Source organism: Talaromyces marneffei, chromosome 1, assembly GCF_009556855.1.
Source record: "Talaromyces marneffei chromosome 1, complete sequence".
Lineage (NCBI taxonomy): Eukaryota > Fungi > Ascomycota > Eurotiomycetes > Eurotiales > Trichocomaceae > Talaromyces > Talaromyces marneffei.
The window spans coordinates 1,576,471-1,592,585 of record NC_072348.1 but is presented as its reverse complement, the minus strand read 5'-3'; the positions used below and the strand labels follow the sequence as shown (position 1 = coordinate 1,592,585).

General features: G+C 47.1%; 7 protein-coding genes across 7 annotated transcripts; 4 read left to right on the top strand and 3 right to left on the bottom strand.

Annotated features, from left to right (window-relative positions):
* Positions 1-1,783: 1,783 nt before the first annotated feature.
* Positions 1,784-2,517, top strand: EYB26_000590 (uncharacterized protein; the record flags this gene model as incomplete). Its single annotated transcript, XM_054259906.1, has 3 exons — positions 1,784-2,071; positions 2,135-2,249; positions 2,309-2,517. The coding sequence occupies 3 exons, from the start codon at positions 1,784-1,786 to the stop codon at positions 2,515-2,517; spliced, it is 612 nt and encodes a 203-aa protein (XP_054115881.1).
* A 982-nt stretch (positions 2,518-3,499) lies between these two features.
* EYB26_000589 (uncharacterized protein) lies at positions 3,500-5,277 on the top strand (the record flags this gene model as incomplete). Its single annotated transcript, XM_054259905.1, has 9 exons — positions 3,500-3,684; positions 3,737-3,885; positions 3,952-4,317; positions 4,377-4,421; positions 4,474-4,549; positions 4,606-4,702; positions 4,757-4,977; positions 5,034-5,203; positions 5,252-5,277. 9 exons carry the CDS (start codon positions 3,500-3,502, stop codon positions 5,275-5,277), a joined length of 1,335 nt encoding a protein of 444 aa, XP_054115880.1.
* A 103-nt stretch (positions 5,278-5,380) lies between these two features.
* On the bottom strand, positions 5,381-6,285 carry EYB26_000588 (uncharacterized protein; the record flags this gene model as incomplete). Its single annotated transcript, XM_054259904.1, has 3 exons — positions 5,381-5,443; positions 5,496-6,059; positions 6,127-6,285. 3 exons carry the CDS (start codon positions 6,283-6,285, stop codon positions 5,381-5,383), a joined length of 786 nt encoding a protein of 261 aa, XP_054115879.1.
* Positions 6,286-7,238: 953 nt separating this feature from the next.
* Positions 7,239-7,721, top strand: EYB26_000587 (uncharacterized protein; the record flags this gene model as incomplete). Its single annotated transcript, XM_054259903.1, has 1 exon — positions 7,239-7,721. One exon carries the CDS (start codon positions 7,239-7,241, stop codon positions 7,719-7,721), a length of 483 nt encoding a protein of 160 aa, XP_054115878.1.
* Positions 7,722-8,312: 591 nt separating this feature from the next.
* EYB26_000586 (uncharacterized protein) lies at positions 8,313-9,947 on the bottom strand (the record flags this gene model as incomplete). Its single annotated transcript, XM_054259902.1, has 1 exon — positions 8,313-9,947. The coding sequence occupies one exon, from the start codon at positions 9,945-9,947 to the stop codon at positions 8,313-8,315; it is 1,635 nt and encodes a 544-aa protein (XP_054115877.1).
* A 1,966-nt stretch (positions 9,948-11,913) lies between these two features.
* EYB26_000585 (uncharacterized protein) lies at positions 11,914-13,361 on the top strand (the record flags this gene model as incomplete). Its single annotated transcript, XM_054259901.1, has 3 exons — positions 11,914-11,919; positions 11,971-12,351; positions 12,402-13,361. The coding sequence occupies 3 exons, from the start codon at positions 11,914-11,916 to the stop codon at positions 13,359-13,361; spliced, it is 1,347 nt and encodes a 448-aa protein (XP_054115876.1).
* Positions 13,362-14,121: 760 nt separating this feature from the next.
* EYB26_000584 (uncharacterized protein) lies at positions 14,122-15,878 on the bottom strand (the record flags this gene model as incomplete). Its single annotated transcript, XM_054259900.1, has 3 exons — positions 14,122-14,740; positions 14,794-15,057; positions 15,118-15,878. 3 exons carry the CDS (start codon positions 15,876-15,878, stop codon positions 14,122-14,124), a joined length of 1,644 nt encoding a protein of 547 aa, XP_054115875.1.
* Between the last annotated feature and the right edge of the window lie 237 nt (positions 15,879-16,115).

The following is a 16,115-nucleotide window of genomic DNA, read 5'->3' as shown; positions in this document are numbered from 1 at the left end:
ACATTTTTTTGCCTCTTTTTGGTTCGGTGCAGCCACATTTCCCAATGGAGCAGCCATGTGTCATGATCTTCGCTTATCAATTACGAGAACAAGGCACAGCATGCACTTCTAGTCGATCAATCTGGTTGAATTATCATGAATTTGCATACACTATGCACACCCCGCATTAGACCTAATGCGTCGAAACCGGTGAACAATAAGGGTCAAGCATGATCTATCAATTTTCGATACCGTGGTTGTGTGAGACTTCAGTCGTGTTGAAAATACCTCCGAGACAGGATGGCTTCATTTTCTAAGTCGTTCATCGGGGCAATGAATCCAGGGAAGCGTCCGGCACTCATCTGTCCGCGGCTGCAAGTCGGTACATCCGTCAATGTTGGTTATGTTGGTGACGAAGGCTAGACCTTGTGTCACTATCATCAAGGCCCCTTGAAATCGGGCTAGAATGCTGAATTAATAGCCTGAATCGAAATGTGTACAACCTTGATATGAATGACGTGCAGAAAGCAGCCCGAGTGTTGTATGTAGGGTAGGTAAACCGGTAACTCAGAACCGCAAGGCACACTCCACGTCCCTGCTCCCTCCTGGACGAGCTGCCAAATCGGATGATCTTCCTGATTGATAAGATAGCAGTTTATATGGAAATAGCAGGTGAGGCGAGCTTGGTGCATATGTGTATATGTGCATATGGGAGGTGTGACTGTGGTCAAAGCGGCCATGGTGGGCTTTGCTCTGTGATACAGACTCTGGTATACTAAAGTAACTAACTATACTATGTCGCAGGCACAGCCCCAAGTTGAAGCCTGACAGCCTGGAATCCAAGGCTACGAGGCACCCAACCCTCCTTTCCACGAACTGCCCTGTCAAGCTGCATGACCCCAAGGCTTGGTAAACTCTTAGAATTTTTATTTTTTAAAAATCTTACCACTTCTCCCTATACATGTATCCACGCCGATAACTACGTCAGACCAATGGCAGTCGCTGCTTGATTACGATCGGAGATCAAGGCTCTCGCCGGTCGCCGGTAACCCTAACGCTAGTGCTGGCGGTAGTTAGTTAACTTAAGGTCGGTGTACAATAATACAATTCGAATTCCGTTCTCCGTGCTGTCACCCTAAGAGTGTCGGTAGGCTCTTCTCCCGACTGTGCGGCCAAGTGAATCTTCATTCAAAAGGAATATTCCAAGACAATATTCAAGGGTATTTCCAGACTGGGGAAGCATCCAAAAGCATGAGAACCTACGAAGTAAGCTAACTGCGAGAAAGTACTGAAGTACTAAGTTAGTGGACAAAGGTATTTGCCATTTGCAAGCATTGGAAATCAGAGCAGGAAAATTTCAAATCAAAATTGCGAGTTCCGGAGGTAAGAAAACCCGGCTGAGTAATTACTAATGACGCCTTTTAAGGTTCTCACAAAATAGTGTTAGTTTGCCTGGTTAACAGTGTTGACGGAATTCTCTATGCCGCTGATTGGACGTGCTCCGCCACCATTTCTCTCAGTTTCCGTTCTGTGCCAGAGATAGTCTCTGCTAAGCATCTGGAAATAGGCACAAAGCTGACTGGTAACGCTGGTAGACTAATAGTAGCGTCGGTATAGTGTTACTAGTGATGCTGGTACGTAGACAGCCGACTCACCGATATGGACAGAGACAGGGACAGGAACAGTGGTCTTCGATTGACTTAAATACCCCTCAATATCCCACCTGCTTGAAGGACCAGTAGAACAACAATCTAACTAACCTTTCACTTGAATAAATAATTGATCAATCGATCAAATCATCACAATGGCCTCCGACCCATTCTTGAACGCGCTCATTGCCCGCCGCACCATCTACGCCATCTCTGACGCCTCCCCTATCCCAGACTCTCGCATCATCGAGATTGTCGAAAAGACCGTTCAGCACACCCCCAGCACATTCAACGTGCAATCTGCGCGCGTAGTCATTCTCCTCGAGGACGAGCACAAGAAATTCTGGGATCTTGCGGATCAATTCGTCAAGGGCGCCCTGCCAGACGCTGTTTATCAGTCGCTGGCACCTAGAATTGCGGGGTTCCGGGCTGGATACGGTTCCGTATGTATAATACTAGTCGTGTTATAATGGCGGTCAAAGTGTGAGAGCTAATTGCGAGATCAGGTCTTGTTCTTTGAATCCGAAGACGACTTGACTGCTTTGGCAGCCCAGCACGCAGCTGTTGGCCCTTTCATCACCGAGTGGTCCGACACTTCATCCGGAATGCATCAATTGGCCGGTGGGTTCTCCTCTTCTCAATCCCTCTTCTGAGGCGGCACGCTAAACCATCTGAAATAGTCTGGACGGCATTTACCGCGGAAGGCCTCGGCGCCAGTTTGCAGCATTATAACTTCTTGCCCCCATTCACGGAGAAGGTTAAGGAGGATCATAACCTTCCCAAGGACTGGAAACTGAAGGCTCAGCTGGTCTTTGGTACGCCCGTTGGCGGTCCTATGGATAAGACTAGCAAGCCTCTTGAGGACCGTATCAAGGTGTTTGGTCAGTAGATATAGAATATGGATATAGAAATGTCAAGATAGGATCTGCAGTGTTTCCGTGCTGATCTGGATAATCTCTTTTGTGGCTCCTCGAGAGCTTGTGTAGGCTGTCAAGTGTGTTGACAACTGTTAAACTAAACTAGCCTTTGGGGGCGTGTATTTGGGGTCCACCGTGGACCGTGGTTTACTGTTCGGCTGTTCCAGGCAGCAAAACCTAAGTCACTGTCTGAAAGTAAGTACTCATCATGAAACATCATGTAAATAGAAGTACGAATTTCTGGTCCAGTCAGTTGTCACCATACAAGCTATGGCGAAGTGGAAAGAGATGAGGAAAGAAGCGGCAAGTCGAGCAAAGACCGTTGGGCCAGTCACCTGACAGCCACGCAAGCGTGTCTTGCGGCTGAAAGAATTTCTATCTCCAACGATCAATCAAATCAGCCTTGCTGCTGTTCTATCCATTACCAAACGAGTGGAGCTCACGCGACTCTCGACTACGTACTCTCGGAGCCATCTCTTACGTGGCGAATATTTGCACATGCTCTGTTCCTGGTGGTCCATGATCAATTGACCAACGAATTTGCGCCCAATCTTTTCATCTCGACACTGGCGGGGTTTAGACAGCCTCCCATTGGGCTCTCTGTATAAAGGTTCCGGCGTTCAATTTGTCAGTCAGTAAGTCGACTAGTATGGCTTAACTATCAGGTCGTTGACGTAAAACCTAGATTATTTCAGCAAAAGAGCCTCAGTGTGTCCGAGACAGGATCGACTATGAATTTCGAACCCACTAAACAGCTTGTTCTTGACGAGTAATCTGCAAAAGTGTTTTGCCCTGCGTACTGTTTTTTTATTCAGCTGGTACAAGACACTTCAGAGCTGGCTTGGCTTTCTACTGGTGACTTGTGGCAAGCATCTCATCTCTTCTCTTCGCACGGGCTGTCCAAGCTCAGGCTCATGACTTCTTGCACTCGTCTTTCTGATTGAAGCTTCACCCATGTATCCCCATGGGTATCATACTCCTCCCCCGTATCCGCCTCCTGGTCGGGGAGCAGGAAATCCACCTCAACATGGACAATATGCACCACCACCTGGACCACCACCTTCAGCGCTTTATAGACCACCTCCCGGACCGCCTCCTCCAATGCTAGGCGGCTATCCATATAGACCAGCTACATATCCGTAAGTACCACGTAAATTGTTAGGCATCAGACACATATTAAACAATGTATAGTCCTCCACCAGATAGGCCGCACAGTCTTCCTCCGCAGCCTCATCGAGTGAATACTTTGCCTCCGACATCTGCACCCGCACTGCCTCCACGGCCTAGTCCTCGACCTAGTCCACGACCCAGTTCAATATCCACTTCTATACCGCCATATCGTAAGTACCAGTATTCTTCCAAGCCATACAATCAATCCGTTAAACGGAACTGTTCGTCATGAATAGAAAAATACCCTCCTCCATACGCATCATTACCCCCCACACCACCACAAACACCTCAGGCATTCGGCCACGGCGCCCCATCAAGCTACCAATTCCAATACTCAAATTGCTCCGGCAAACGCAAAGCATTACTGATTGGCATCAACTATTTCGGTCAGGCCAACCAGTTGAGAGGATGTATCAACGACGTGACTCAAATGTCAATTTTCCTCAATGCGGTTTATGGCTATAGACGAGAGGATATGGTGATTCTGACGGATGATCAGAATAATCCGTTAAGTCAACCAACGAAAGCGAATATTATTCGGGCGATGCATTGGTTAGTCAAGGATGCAATGCCGAATGATTCATTGTTTATTCATTTTTCGGGTACCCTCCCTCCCTATTTGTTCTTGAAATGTCTTTTAGTGAGCTAATGCTTTTTGTAGGGCATGGTGGCCGGACACCAGATCTGGATGGTGATGAAGATGATGGTACTGCACTTACTACATGCCATACATGGAGACATGGCTAATTGTTGTCTAGGATTCGACGATGTGATCTATCCCGTCGACTACAAAGTTGCAGGTCATATCGTGGATGACGATATGCATGATATAATGTGCGTACACGTCAAATCATTCATTCAAGAAATAGTCATCTAATCTGATGGATCAGGGTCAGACCACTTCGACCCGGCGTCCGACTTACAGCTATATTCGATTCGTGCCATTCCGGAACTGCACTAGACCTGCCATTCATCTACTCTACTCAGGTGCGTCTTCACCACGCTCGTACAGGCCAGAACTAACGTGTGCTTGGGCGGCAGGGAGTGTTAAAAGAACCGAATCTAGCCAAAGAAGCCGCCCAAGACCTCTTCAGCGCCTTCACTGCATATGGCAAGGGCGATCTAGGAGGCGTTGCCCAAACGGCTATTGGATTCTTCAAGAAAGCCTCGATTGGCGACTCGGCGCGTGAGAGGAGGATGATGACCAAGACCTCGCCGGCGGACGTAGTCATGTTTTCAGGATCAAAGGATACGCAGACTTCGTAAACCACCCTCAAACCTTTATTTGGGAACTGAAATACTAATATTTCGGCTACAGCGCCGACACATTCCAAGGCGGACAGGCCAGAGGAGCCCTGAGTTGGGCATTCATTGAGGCATTGCGACAGTACCCGAAACAGAGTTATTTGCAATTGCTGAACACTATCAGAGCAAAGCTGGAGAGGAATTATTCGCAAAAGCCACAGTTGAGTTGTAGCCATCCTTTGGGTATGTTTCCATGGCTGTGCATATGCAGGCATATACTAACATATACAGATGTACATTTGCTGTTCGTCATGTAATGGCAAACAGTGACCAGACCGGAAGAGAAAGAGAAGGAGAGAGTAACAAGTCTATAAACTTTTGGGATATCATTATACATCTCATCATGTCTCAAGCGTTATGTTATAAATGTTCATCAGCCCACCGAATCTCGTATCCAAATACGGTGCGACGGAGCGTTTCGTCCTATATCCAGTTAGAACCTATGTTCAGTGTAGTAGTTATTAGCAAGACATACCCCAGGATCATTCTCAAACAAAACGTTATCCAAAACCTTCTCGAACACCTTTGTCACCACAAACCCATTCTCCTCTGCCAATGGAAAGAATTTCTCTGTCTTGGGCAATAACCACGGCTGATAAGGCGTGAATATAACCAATGCCACGGCATCCTTGGACTTTTTCAATGTCTCCTGCATCGTCTTGATGAGATTGGGATGCTCGCGATGACTATACACCACATCCGCCATGATCAATGTGTCAAACGCCTTTGTACTATCTTCCGGCAGGAACGAAATGAGCTCGTCAATATCCGCCCCCCATTTATATCCCGCGACATGTAATTGCGATCCTTCCGGAATCATGGGTGCGGCGGCAACCGCGTTTCGACGCATATTATCCACCAGATCTGGATCAGAGTAATCCGTCATAACGACTGTGCGCGCCCCCTTAATTGCAGCAATGATACTGGGCACGCCCGCCGCAGCGCCGATTTCGAGTACGTTCTTGTTTGCGACGAGGCGGGCCGCGTTTTGTTCCAGGTATTGGGCGCTTACGCGGCCGGCGTTCCAGAGCATGTTACCCTCCACGACGATATCAGTTGAGTGGCACAAAAAAACAAGGAGGGTGGTAAGATCAATCGGCGCATACGTAGAGAGGATGGCTGCCGACTAGGCGCACGCGTATTGTCTGGCCCGAAAGCATCTGGTACTCTGCGAAGGTGGGCTGTTCGTCCTCGGGGTAGAAGCCCTCTGGGTCTGAGAAGAGGTTGCCTGCACCGAGTTCGTCGTCATCGTGATGGCCGGCCATGCCTGCAGCTCAGATCGAATTATGACTGTATGGATAGCGTAATGTTTGTCGAGTTGCTACTCGTGATCGATCGAGTCGAGTCGAAACGACAAAGAAAATGAATATTTGTGGCTAATCCGCTAAGAAAATAAAAGCGATTCTGCATCGTGATTGGGTGCTAAGGCCATCCACTTCATCCAATCACGTGCCCGTCGATCAGATGCTGGTCGTCCTCAGCCAATAGGGATGCTCTATGTGTGCCGACCGGCTCGCGCTCCAAACTCGGGTCTGGCAGGACCCGGTAACGTTACATGGTCGTTACGATAAGAAACCCCAGCAATATGCCCTTAGAATTCACGTGTTGCGGGGATATTACACTCTCAATACGAAAGTTACAGATAGAGGGGAAGTTTTTTGTTCTTATCATCGACTCTGTTCCATATGCAACTCTCACTTTAGCTTTTGCAATCTATCAACTTCTCCTTTATTTCCTCTCTCTCATTCCTTGACTGGCTCTTTTCCCCGCAAAGCCCAGAGGGAGTCGCAGAAAGGGACCCCAAAAGACAGATTCAACCACACGGCGCCGATCATTGCGGAGTGCATATCATCCGCCCATTTATGATAAATACTACTACCACCTACGTCTATGTGCTGAGGAGAGCATTCGGGTCTCCTGTCCGGACAAGAACGCAATCGTTGTTCATTGCACAGTCAACACCCACGTTACGTCCAGTCAATAATTCTCTTTGTCCGACACTCTGCGATTATTCATCTCTGGTTATTTTGGTCGAGGGGGTGGAATTTGCCAACTAGAAACCACTCCGTGTTTCTATCCGAGGATTGCAATAGTCATAAACGCCACCAGCATTGAATTCAAGTCGGCTCTGATATCATCCCGTGAAAACTCGAGGGATTTGTTCGCTTTTAAGTCGCAGTCGATCGATAGATTTGGTAATACAAAAGAAAAGGAAAAAATGAACAATAATCGGTATAATCTACGTTCCTCGGCGCAACAGCAAGTTGAGCCTTCCTTTTATCCGACATCATCCACCACCGGGGGTACGGCAGGCGCAGGGATTACTTCGACGACCACAACGACAACGACGGTAGGACTCCCTTCTTCTTCGTCGTTATTATCAGCGCAGCCCGCATTTCAACCCAACCAACCCTTACAGCAACAGCAACAATTCCAACCTCCCGGCCAACAACAACAACAACAACAACAACAGCAGCAGCAACATCTCTTCGCAGAAGGCCAAGCACAAGCACAACCGAACGTGGACAACATGATACCGACCCATTACCAGCAAGGTCAAGTTCAAGGACAGGAGCAAATGACTCTAGGTGGCCCGGCAGCCACCGCGCCATTTCTCCAAGATTTTACGCTTGTCGCGGAGGCTGTGCAGAGAGTACAAATGGATGCTGTGATGACAGAGATGGAGTCTATTACTCTTTGAAAATCATCTCTAAACTAGATTTTTTTTTTTTTTCGGTTGTTTTTTTCTTTCTATCTTTCACAGTTTAGGGATCAGCTTTGGCGTTTTTTATCGGTGCTGACGATTTTGATTTCATACTTACGATACGTCCTTGTCTAGAGAGGAGATGCATGAATTATGATGGCGTTTGGATTGGCTCTCGAGCTTGATGTTGAATTTAGACCTGTTTTTACCGACATCATGTATACCTATTGCCTTTGATTTCTCAATATTCAAGTCTTTTTTGAATAAACTGTGTGTTCTTTTATTATCTCCAATTTGGAAGTGCCTCTCAATATAATGTGACTCCGAATAATGAATATCACCAGCCCCTTTTTTTGTGTAGGACTTCAAATCCCGATACCACAACGTCGACGAAATGGTGCATGTAAAAAAAACTGTCGGCTCAAAAAACATGACGGTGTAGAAGGTCAAGAAGCAGAATTTGTAGAAGCGAGCTAATCATTACCATGAACAGTAGACATCGTACCCCGGCCACGTCGGCCACGGTATGTCCATCTTATATGCCGCTGGAAAGAAAGAGGGGAGGAAAAAAAAAAAGAATGAAACCAATCAGGCTTTCTGATGGTTCAAATCAGATATGAATATCCTCGTAAACAGTTTCGTCGCTCTGCGTTGATGTCCTGATTTCTTAGGCTTTCTTAGCTGGGACTGGGATTTATCGTTTCTCGTATACGCCTGATAGTGCGGGTTTGGTGTTTTGGGGAAAGATCTTTGATCATGGTGGCTTGTATGAGGTCTGTTGATTTGCGAAAATGAATTGGAGTTGTTGTATTCATTACTATCGCTGTCGTATGCATGTGTATGAGGTGAGATGAAACTATCCGGCGAAAAGGGCATTTGTTTCGATGACGAGGAAGAATAATCCTCCAGTGATGGGTCATGAAATACATAATTATTGGTTGCAGGAATGGTCACTTGATTATCTGATATAGCTCGGATTGTAGTGAGGTTGTCGCTACTCTTTATACCGGCTCGATGGTGTATCATGGGCGAGGAGAAGTTGGAGATGGAGTTTCGCCGTGTGTCGCCTCCTACCACGGGGATATGGTCGGTAGTAAAATTTGAGATGGGAGCTGTTGTGCGTCGGACTGGTTGCGGTCGTGAGAATGGCGAGGTAGGGTTCTGATTGTGGTCTAGCGTTGTTGTCGTGGTGCCTGGATCTGATGTGGGCTTTTGGTTTGCTTCTACCATTGTAGGTGAAGGAACAAATATAGAGGTTGATATCGATGTTGCAACTGAAACATCGCTGACAGCAGATCCTACTGACCTCACAGTCGAAGTCGTAGCCGAAGACCCAGACGATGATATAGATCGTATCGTAGGTCTACTCACAGCTGTTGGATACACCGTGTTCAGAGTAGATGTCCTTCCCAAAAATATGGACAAGGTTCTCATGGATGGTGTGGAAGCCCTGGGCGCTGCTTCAACACGATTCTCGGGGTTGACAGTCGACGACAACGGCGACGGCTGATGTTGGTGTCTGGACGCAGATTGGGCTGCCACTGTCGTATTGCCTCTTTGTCTTGAACCGGCTGGTCCTTTCTTTCTTGGTACATAATCCGAGGGCTTTTCGAGCCCGTATAGCGCGACTGGTGTCGATGTGGGATCGTCTTTGATAAGGGGAGTCGCATAGTATCGGGATGGTATGAATTGTTGCACGCTGCTGGAAGGTACGGACACTCGTATTGTTGCCTCTGCTTCGTCTAGCGTACTCGATAACGGCGATTCGCAGATAGTGTTCTCTTCTTCTAGTTCCTCTGCCGCTGCCATTTCGTGCTCTGTAGCGAAACGCTGTTGATCAGAGGTGTTTATTCGATGGGGATGCATGGAGACGGAGATTGGTCGTGGCGTCACTTCTTCTGGTTCCTGTTTCTGTTCCTGGTCTTTGCTCTTCACAAGACTATCCCAGCGCTGTGGATGACGTACGATTTTCGAACTCGAATGTGGTTCTTCCTGTTCCTCTTCGTAATCGTCCCTCTCCAAATACAACCCTAACCCTAATTGCATCTCCGACTCTGAATTTAGAGTTGGATATCCTTCTGCTGGCAACTCAGCAAATCCATGTGAGATATCAAGTCCGTAATAAAGACTACCATCAGTTTCCACCACCGCAGATCCATCCAGCGAGGCTTGAAATGGGAATCGGAGCGTGGCGGACATCGTGGTCTCGGACTCGTCAGCCATTGCTCAATCCCTCAATATCAACAGACCACACTTGAGTGATGTGGGTCATGAAATATTGGTAAATTTTCAAAATGCCTGTCTTTTGGGTGCTGCATGCAAAAGGAGAAGTAAACAGATACAGATCAGATCTGGTCCACTAGATGATGTGATCATCGTTAGTGGCGTGCTTTACAGGTCAATTGGAAACTCTGGGATGAGTGAGATGGGGATTGCTGTGTCACCAGGTGCTCCATAGAGTATGAGCCTGAAACATGATGAGAAAGGAAGTATTTTCATAGGAAGCTCTTTAAAAGAACAGTTCAATTTGAGTATATGAAAAACTACACAAAAAGTGAAAGATGTCAGTTAACTATAAGAATAATACTAGATGGATCATTAACCTTGGGCAGGATTTTTGATTCTATGGTGGCAGATTCACACCATCTAGTCAGAATATAGTTTAGTTAGTAGTTTCCTCTAGTCCATATTACTCTACAAGTATTCTATTTCTAGAACCCTGTTTAATGAGCTGTGGAGCACCACTTTATTCTTACTACTTCCTAGTGTTGACTGATGAAGTACTGGAGCTCTGGAAAGCTGTATCCAGAACCTGGTCCTTCTTGTACCATCCAGTAGTTCAATTGTGAGTAATGTGCGTACATGTGATACTCTTACAGGTCATATACTTACGTATTTTGTGCTACATAGGCTATACAAGAGTACTACAGGACAATCAAGGCTGTACTCATAGCATAGGAGTTGCGCCTCAGCAAAACGAAGGTGCCAAAAATAGATCGTGCTAGAGCGGACTATACGAGTTCCAGCTTAGCTTATGGAGATTGTCGTTTAACTCCGTCAATTCCTCCATACTTTTTCTCTGCCGTCTTACTGACGCCTAAGCGATCGCTAACAACGTGAGCTTGTTGGATGGATCGAGAAACCAACACCACCACTCTATTCGGAACCATTCTTACCATTGACGCCAAATCTATTCCTGGCAATTCTGATTGCTGACTCCATATTTGTAACTCTCTCGGGACAACGCCAAGCTGCCAATTTATATCCTTTTCCAGCCCCAGCTGGTCGACATTGAAACAGTGGAGCAAAGCCATCGTCCGATCGCCGTCCTCTGTACTCTATACAGTAGTAATCCACGGAATCCTGCAGGAGTTTCGCTTTTCCAAGGATTATTTTCGTCGCTTCTCTTGAGATCGTCCGTGTTACTGCCCGGACGAGACAAGACGCGTAAGTCAGCTGTGGGCATCTGGTTCAGGGGCGTCGTCTCTGTGTCGTACGTATGCATGGATTCGTAAAGCGACCCATTACTGAGGAAAACTCCGCTTGTTCCTTAACGGAGTTAATGCTGGCTGTGAGGTGTAAAATTGATCGACTGATCCAGGATCCAATGGATTTTCAGTGGACAGTCGAAAAGAACTCATCCAATGGATTTCTATCACAAAAAAAAAAGGAAAGAAAGGCGCCAGTTTGCAGTGTTTGCATGTGTTTAGTTGTGCCTGAGGCATCTACTGTCGAGCTGTTGTCTTGAATGTCTTATATGTGTTCTGTTAGTGGTCAGGCAGTCTCTTGAATTCTGTACAATGTCGAAGGATACGCTGGCGCTGGAGTGAATTCTCAAAAGCTGGATTGAAGGCAGTAATATATTACTAGTAGTACCTGTGGATCGGACACAAGCTGGCTCCATAACGAGAACAAGGACAGACTATATCAGCCATCAGCTAGACCAGTCCCTTAAACCATAACCACTTGCAAAATATGCTGATAATGCTATTAAATACAAGGGAATATGATATTTGACTTGCTCTGGATGATAAAGGATGTTACAGCAAAGGAGAAATACCGCAACAGATAAAGCTCGGGGGTGGGGCAGATACAGTGCGGGGAGAAAAAAAAAGTTGTTGGCGGCCTAATCTTGATCTTGAACAATCATCAATGCGATGCGCCAGTTCTCAGCAGTCCTTGACACACCATGCCGGTAAGTTACAAATATTGCTCGCATTATGCGCATACACTAACATCCCTCTAGCTCATAATTCTAACGGGATACCCCTGCTCGGGCCTATCCTACCGCGCCAAACAACTCGCCCAACTCCTCGAAGAAACCCAAAACCAACTCTTCGACGCTCTCGACAATGAGAACAACACCACCGGAGACGACGCAAACCAAGAGAAACCAAAGCAGAAGCGCTTCACATTCCATATAGTCCCCTCCCATGACCCCGGTCATCCTCGCACGGTATACGATCATGCACGAACGGAGAAGGAAGCACGAGCGGTGGCATATGCGCGAGTCAAACGCGCATTGGCGAAGGATGCATTTGTGATTTTGGATGGGATGAATTATATCAAGGGGTATCGATATCAGTTATGGTGCGAGGCAAAGGCCGTTGGGACGACGTGTTGCGTTGTAAGTCATTCCATCTTGAGCGAAAGAGAGAGATTACTGACAAAAGAAAGGTCCATGTTGGAACGCCAATCGACAAATGCGTCGCAATCAACAACTCACGACTGAATCGTGAAGCATCCTCCGCCCTAGATAACCTACCTGAGACGACCTCAACCACAGACGACCTCGCCGAACCCGACACTGAAGAACCATACCCCTCTGATCTACACCAAAACCTTATATTCAGATACGAAGAACCCAGCACCCATAGTCGCTGGGACAAGCCTCTATTCACTGTCCCATGGTCGGATGCCAGGCCACCAGTCGAAGAGATATGGACCGCTGCAACTGGGATCGAAATCGAGAAGAACTTCTCCTCCGACACCCCCGAAGCCCCAACAACAACAACAACAACAATAAGTCCTATAGGCGCCTTGCTGCATACCGACCCAAACAACCCTTCCCCCTCCACCCTAACGACAGCAGCAGTTCAACCCTCAGACACCGCAAGTATAGCATACACGATTCGCACCACAAACACCCAAGCCCTCAACGGCGGGCGCCTAGGACGCCCACGCATAAAACCCCATCAAGCCACCGTTCAGCCCGCGCAAACCGATTCCGGCGCTCTCTACAACTACGAAAAGAAAACCTCTGCCATCGTAACCGCTATACGAAATTATACATCTTCCAATCCTTCCGCTGAAGCAGCACTTGCACAATCCACGACTCGACAGGGCGTGAAGCGAGCGGATGAAGAAGGAATCTCCATCACAGTCCCCGACGCTTCTATACCAGTCTTTATACCCGCACATATCGTCCGCAGTGCACCGACAGATGATCTCGCTGGTGCGGGTGGGTTATTGACACTCCCTCGTCTGCAGCGGTTAAGGAGACAGTGGATTTCGCAAAATCGGACTTATATCGGTATGACACATAATCAAGTCAAGGGTGCGTTGGGCGTTGAACAGATTGGGGATGCGTTTGTAAGGTTTTTGAATTTTGAGTTTGCTGGGAATACGCCTGAATAGGATATAGATAAACGGAAGGAATATATAGATAAAATACTTTTGTTTTTCTCGCTAAACGAAACCCCAGGAAAGGCATGTAGATAGATACAATGCAATGGAAATATAAAATAATAACAGGAACATTCAAATATCAAAATTCCTCCAGGATCGCTCCTCTGGTTTTTTTGTTGACGCGCGCAAAGATGTCTCTATTCACATCCGTTTACAAAAATCCTCCAAATGCCGAAATGTATCCCAAAATCAAACAACATGCGCTAACAATGAATATATTTTCCCTCGCTTCGAGCAAGTATACAAAAGGCTTGGTCAAATACATGCAACACAGCATCCGACCTTAAACTATACATGATTGTAACTTCAAAATGTATACATCTGAACTTTAAACAAATTGCTTCTTTTGACAAAGAGAAGAAGACATAAGAAAGAATCACAAGGGATTCCAGAAGCCGGCAAAGGCACATTGCGAAGCAAGAAGCACTGCAACGTGGTTTCGAGCAAGTGCTCTGAATACCACTTTCGCTCTGGCGACAACACAACGGTGTCGTGGCCATCCACAGTCGGCAGGCGGATCGGATGCCATTCATTCCATGGCGACGGACAAAATCCTATCCATGTACGGAATGCATTGCTGATACCAAATAAACCTGAATCAGTCACTGATACGTATCAGCAGTCCAGGGGACGCTCGGGGCGGTGCGGATCCAAGTAGGAAAGAAAACTTCCAAATTAAAGAATTATTAAGAGGTCTTCGCGATTCGCTTCAAACGTTGGAGAAGGTGGTGGCAGCCGAGCTGGCCTCGAGCTGGCGGTAGTTCAAGCCGAGAGTGATAAGCTCCTGGAGGCTGGCATTGGCCTTTTCATGCATGACCGTGTCCTCGGGTTTGATGCCAGCGAGTTTCTCCAGCAGTCTTGTACGGCAGTCATAGTAGTTCTGCTCCGCATTTCGTAGACGCTGTTCGTGCTGGGCAGGGTTGACTTTAACAGTGTTACCTTGGGAAGAAGTCGACTTGGTCCTCTTCATGGTGGTTGCAGTAACTGGCTTGGTAACCTTTCGCTTGCGCACACCGGTGGAATCTTTCTTCTTGAGAACCTGGCCAACAGAATTCGACTCTGGAGAACTGGGTTGCTCGGATCCAGTGTAATCGTGTACCCGCTTCATGTGGTCAAAGAGGTTCCAGCGGCGGGGAAATCCATATCCGGGAACAGCTCTTTCACATCCTGGGTAAAAACATAAATGTGGGTTGTCTCCGTGGCCGTGGAATCCATGGGCTTCACGTTCGTGACGGAAGAGGCAAGCGTTGGAAGAAAAGTGCAGGTTCTGAGCAGCACAAGTAGCCACCTTACATCTATATGGCTTCAAGTGGGAATCCAAATATTTGCTGATATACAATCAGTAACAGATCTTTTGAGACCGGAATTCAAGGAAACTTACTGGTAAGCACATTTCTGGGTGGTGGGTGTGTGGTTACATGGGTTCTCTCCCGTCGCAAAAGGACAGTAGTATTTCCCGTCGCTTTGGGTTGACAGTGAATAGTAAGGGTGGTCCCGAGGAGTCCTGACTTCGGTCTTTTCCTTGGCTCCTCGAACGGATTCTCCAATAGGCAAAGCATACGCTTCAGGGTCGGATTTCCTGGCAGGCCGAGAAGTGGATGCCGACAATAAGGGTCGCTGGCTTTGCTTAGTAGGCCTGATAGTCCTGTGGAATGTCAGTATTCCGGATGCTTCGCTGACAACTAGGGGTTCAAAGTGTACAAACCTGTTTGGGTCCTGGTCATTCAAAGGAGGCGATAAGGGGTGGAAAGAGTCCTGGATGTTGATCTTCTCCTCGTTTACTTGGTAGTAGGCTGGCTGAGAGCATGCAGAAGTTACAGATACCTTGCTGGCCTCTGTGAGAGGAGGCGAAACGGGCGGCGAGTAGATGTGCGAGATCTGGTCATACTGGGCTCCAACAAGGTTTGTCGTGTCCAAGGATAAATTCCAGGTGTCCTGTGTGGAAAACAATTGGCCATCTTCATTGGGTGAGTTGTGACCCAGAGATGCAGAATCATCATGCATACAACTCTGAGCAGCCTCATCATTTTCGTAATTGTATTCAAACAAGGAAGAAGCAAAAGCTTGAGCAAAGTGGTGGGGGTGTGAATAGTCCATCTCGGTGTGTTCACCAAGGCCACCAGCAGCCTGGATGTCAGATAGTGAGTGGAACATGGCTGCCGAGTCATTGATCCCCGTAGCACCAGGAATAAGTTGTTGTGAAAAGGAATACGAAAGCATGGTAACCTCTGGAGTCTCTGGTTGAGTACCAATTGGGCTGGATTCCAAAGAGTCTGATGTGCTTAATGTCCACTGGTCCATGTCTTGGCTGCGAGGAATAGTTGAAGATAAAGAAAAATGATCCTGGGAAATTTCATCATCCTGGTTTATCCTTGAAATGGCAGTCAAATCCTGTAGTGTAGAGGTGTGTCTTGAACGGCATTTGTTCATGTTGTGCATTGTGGTGGCCATGTTTTCGGATTCCATTTTGGTTCCGAAATATGTCATGTGGAAAGAAAGATAAAACAGAGGACTGTTATGCTTCCAGATCTGTGCACTAAACATTACGACGAGTCAGTATTCGAGCGGCGGTATAAAGGTAAAGCATAAAACAAAAACAAAATCGTCGCTCAGGGATCCAGGTGTTTGTTGGAGGACACTAAGGGGGATTAGCACTTTATTCTAACACGATAGGTTGAGAGATCCTACATGATGTGTGACGCC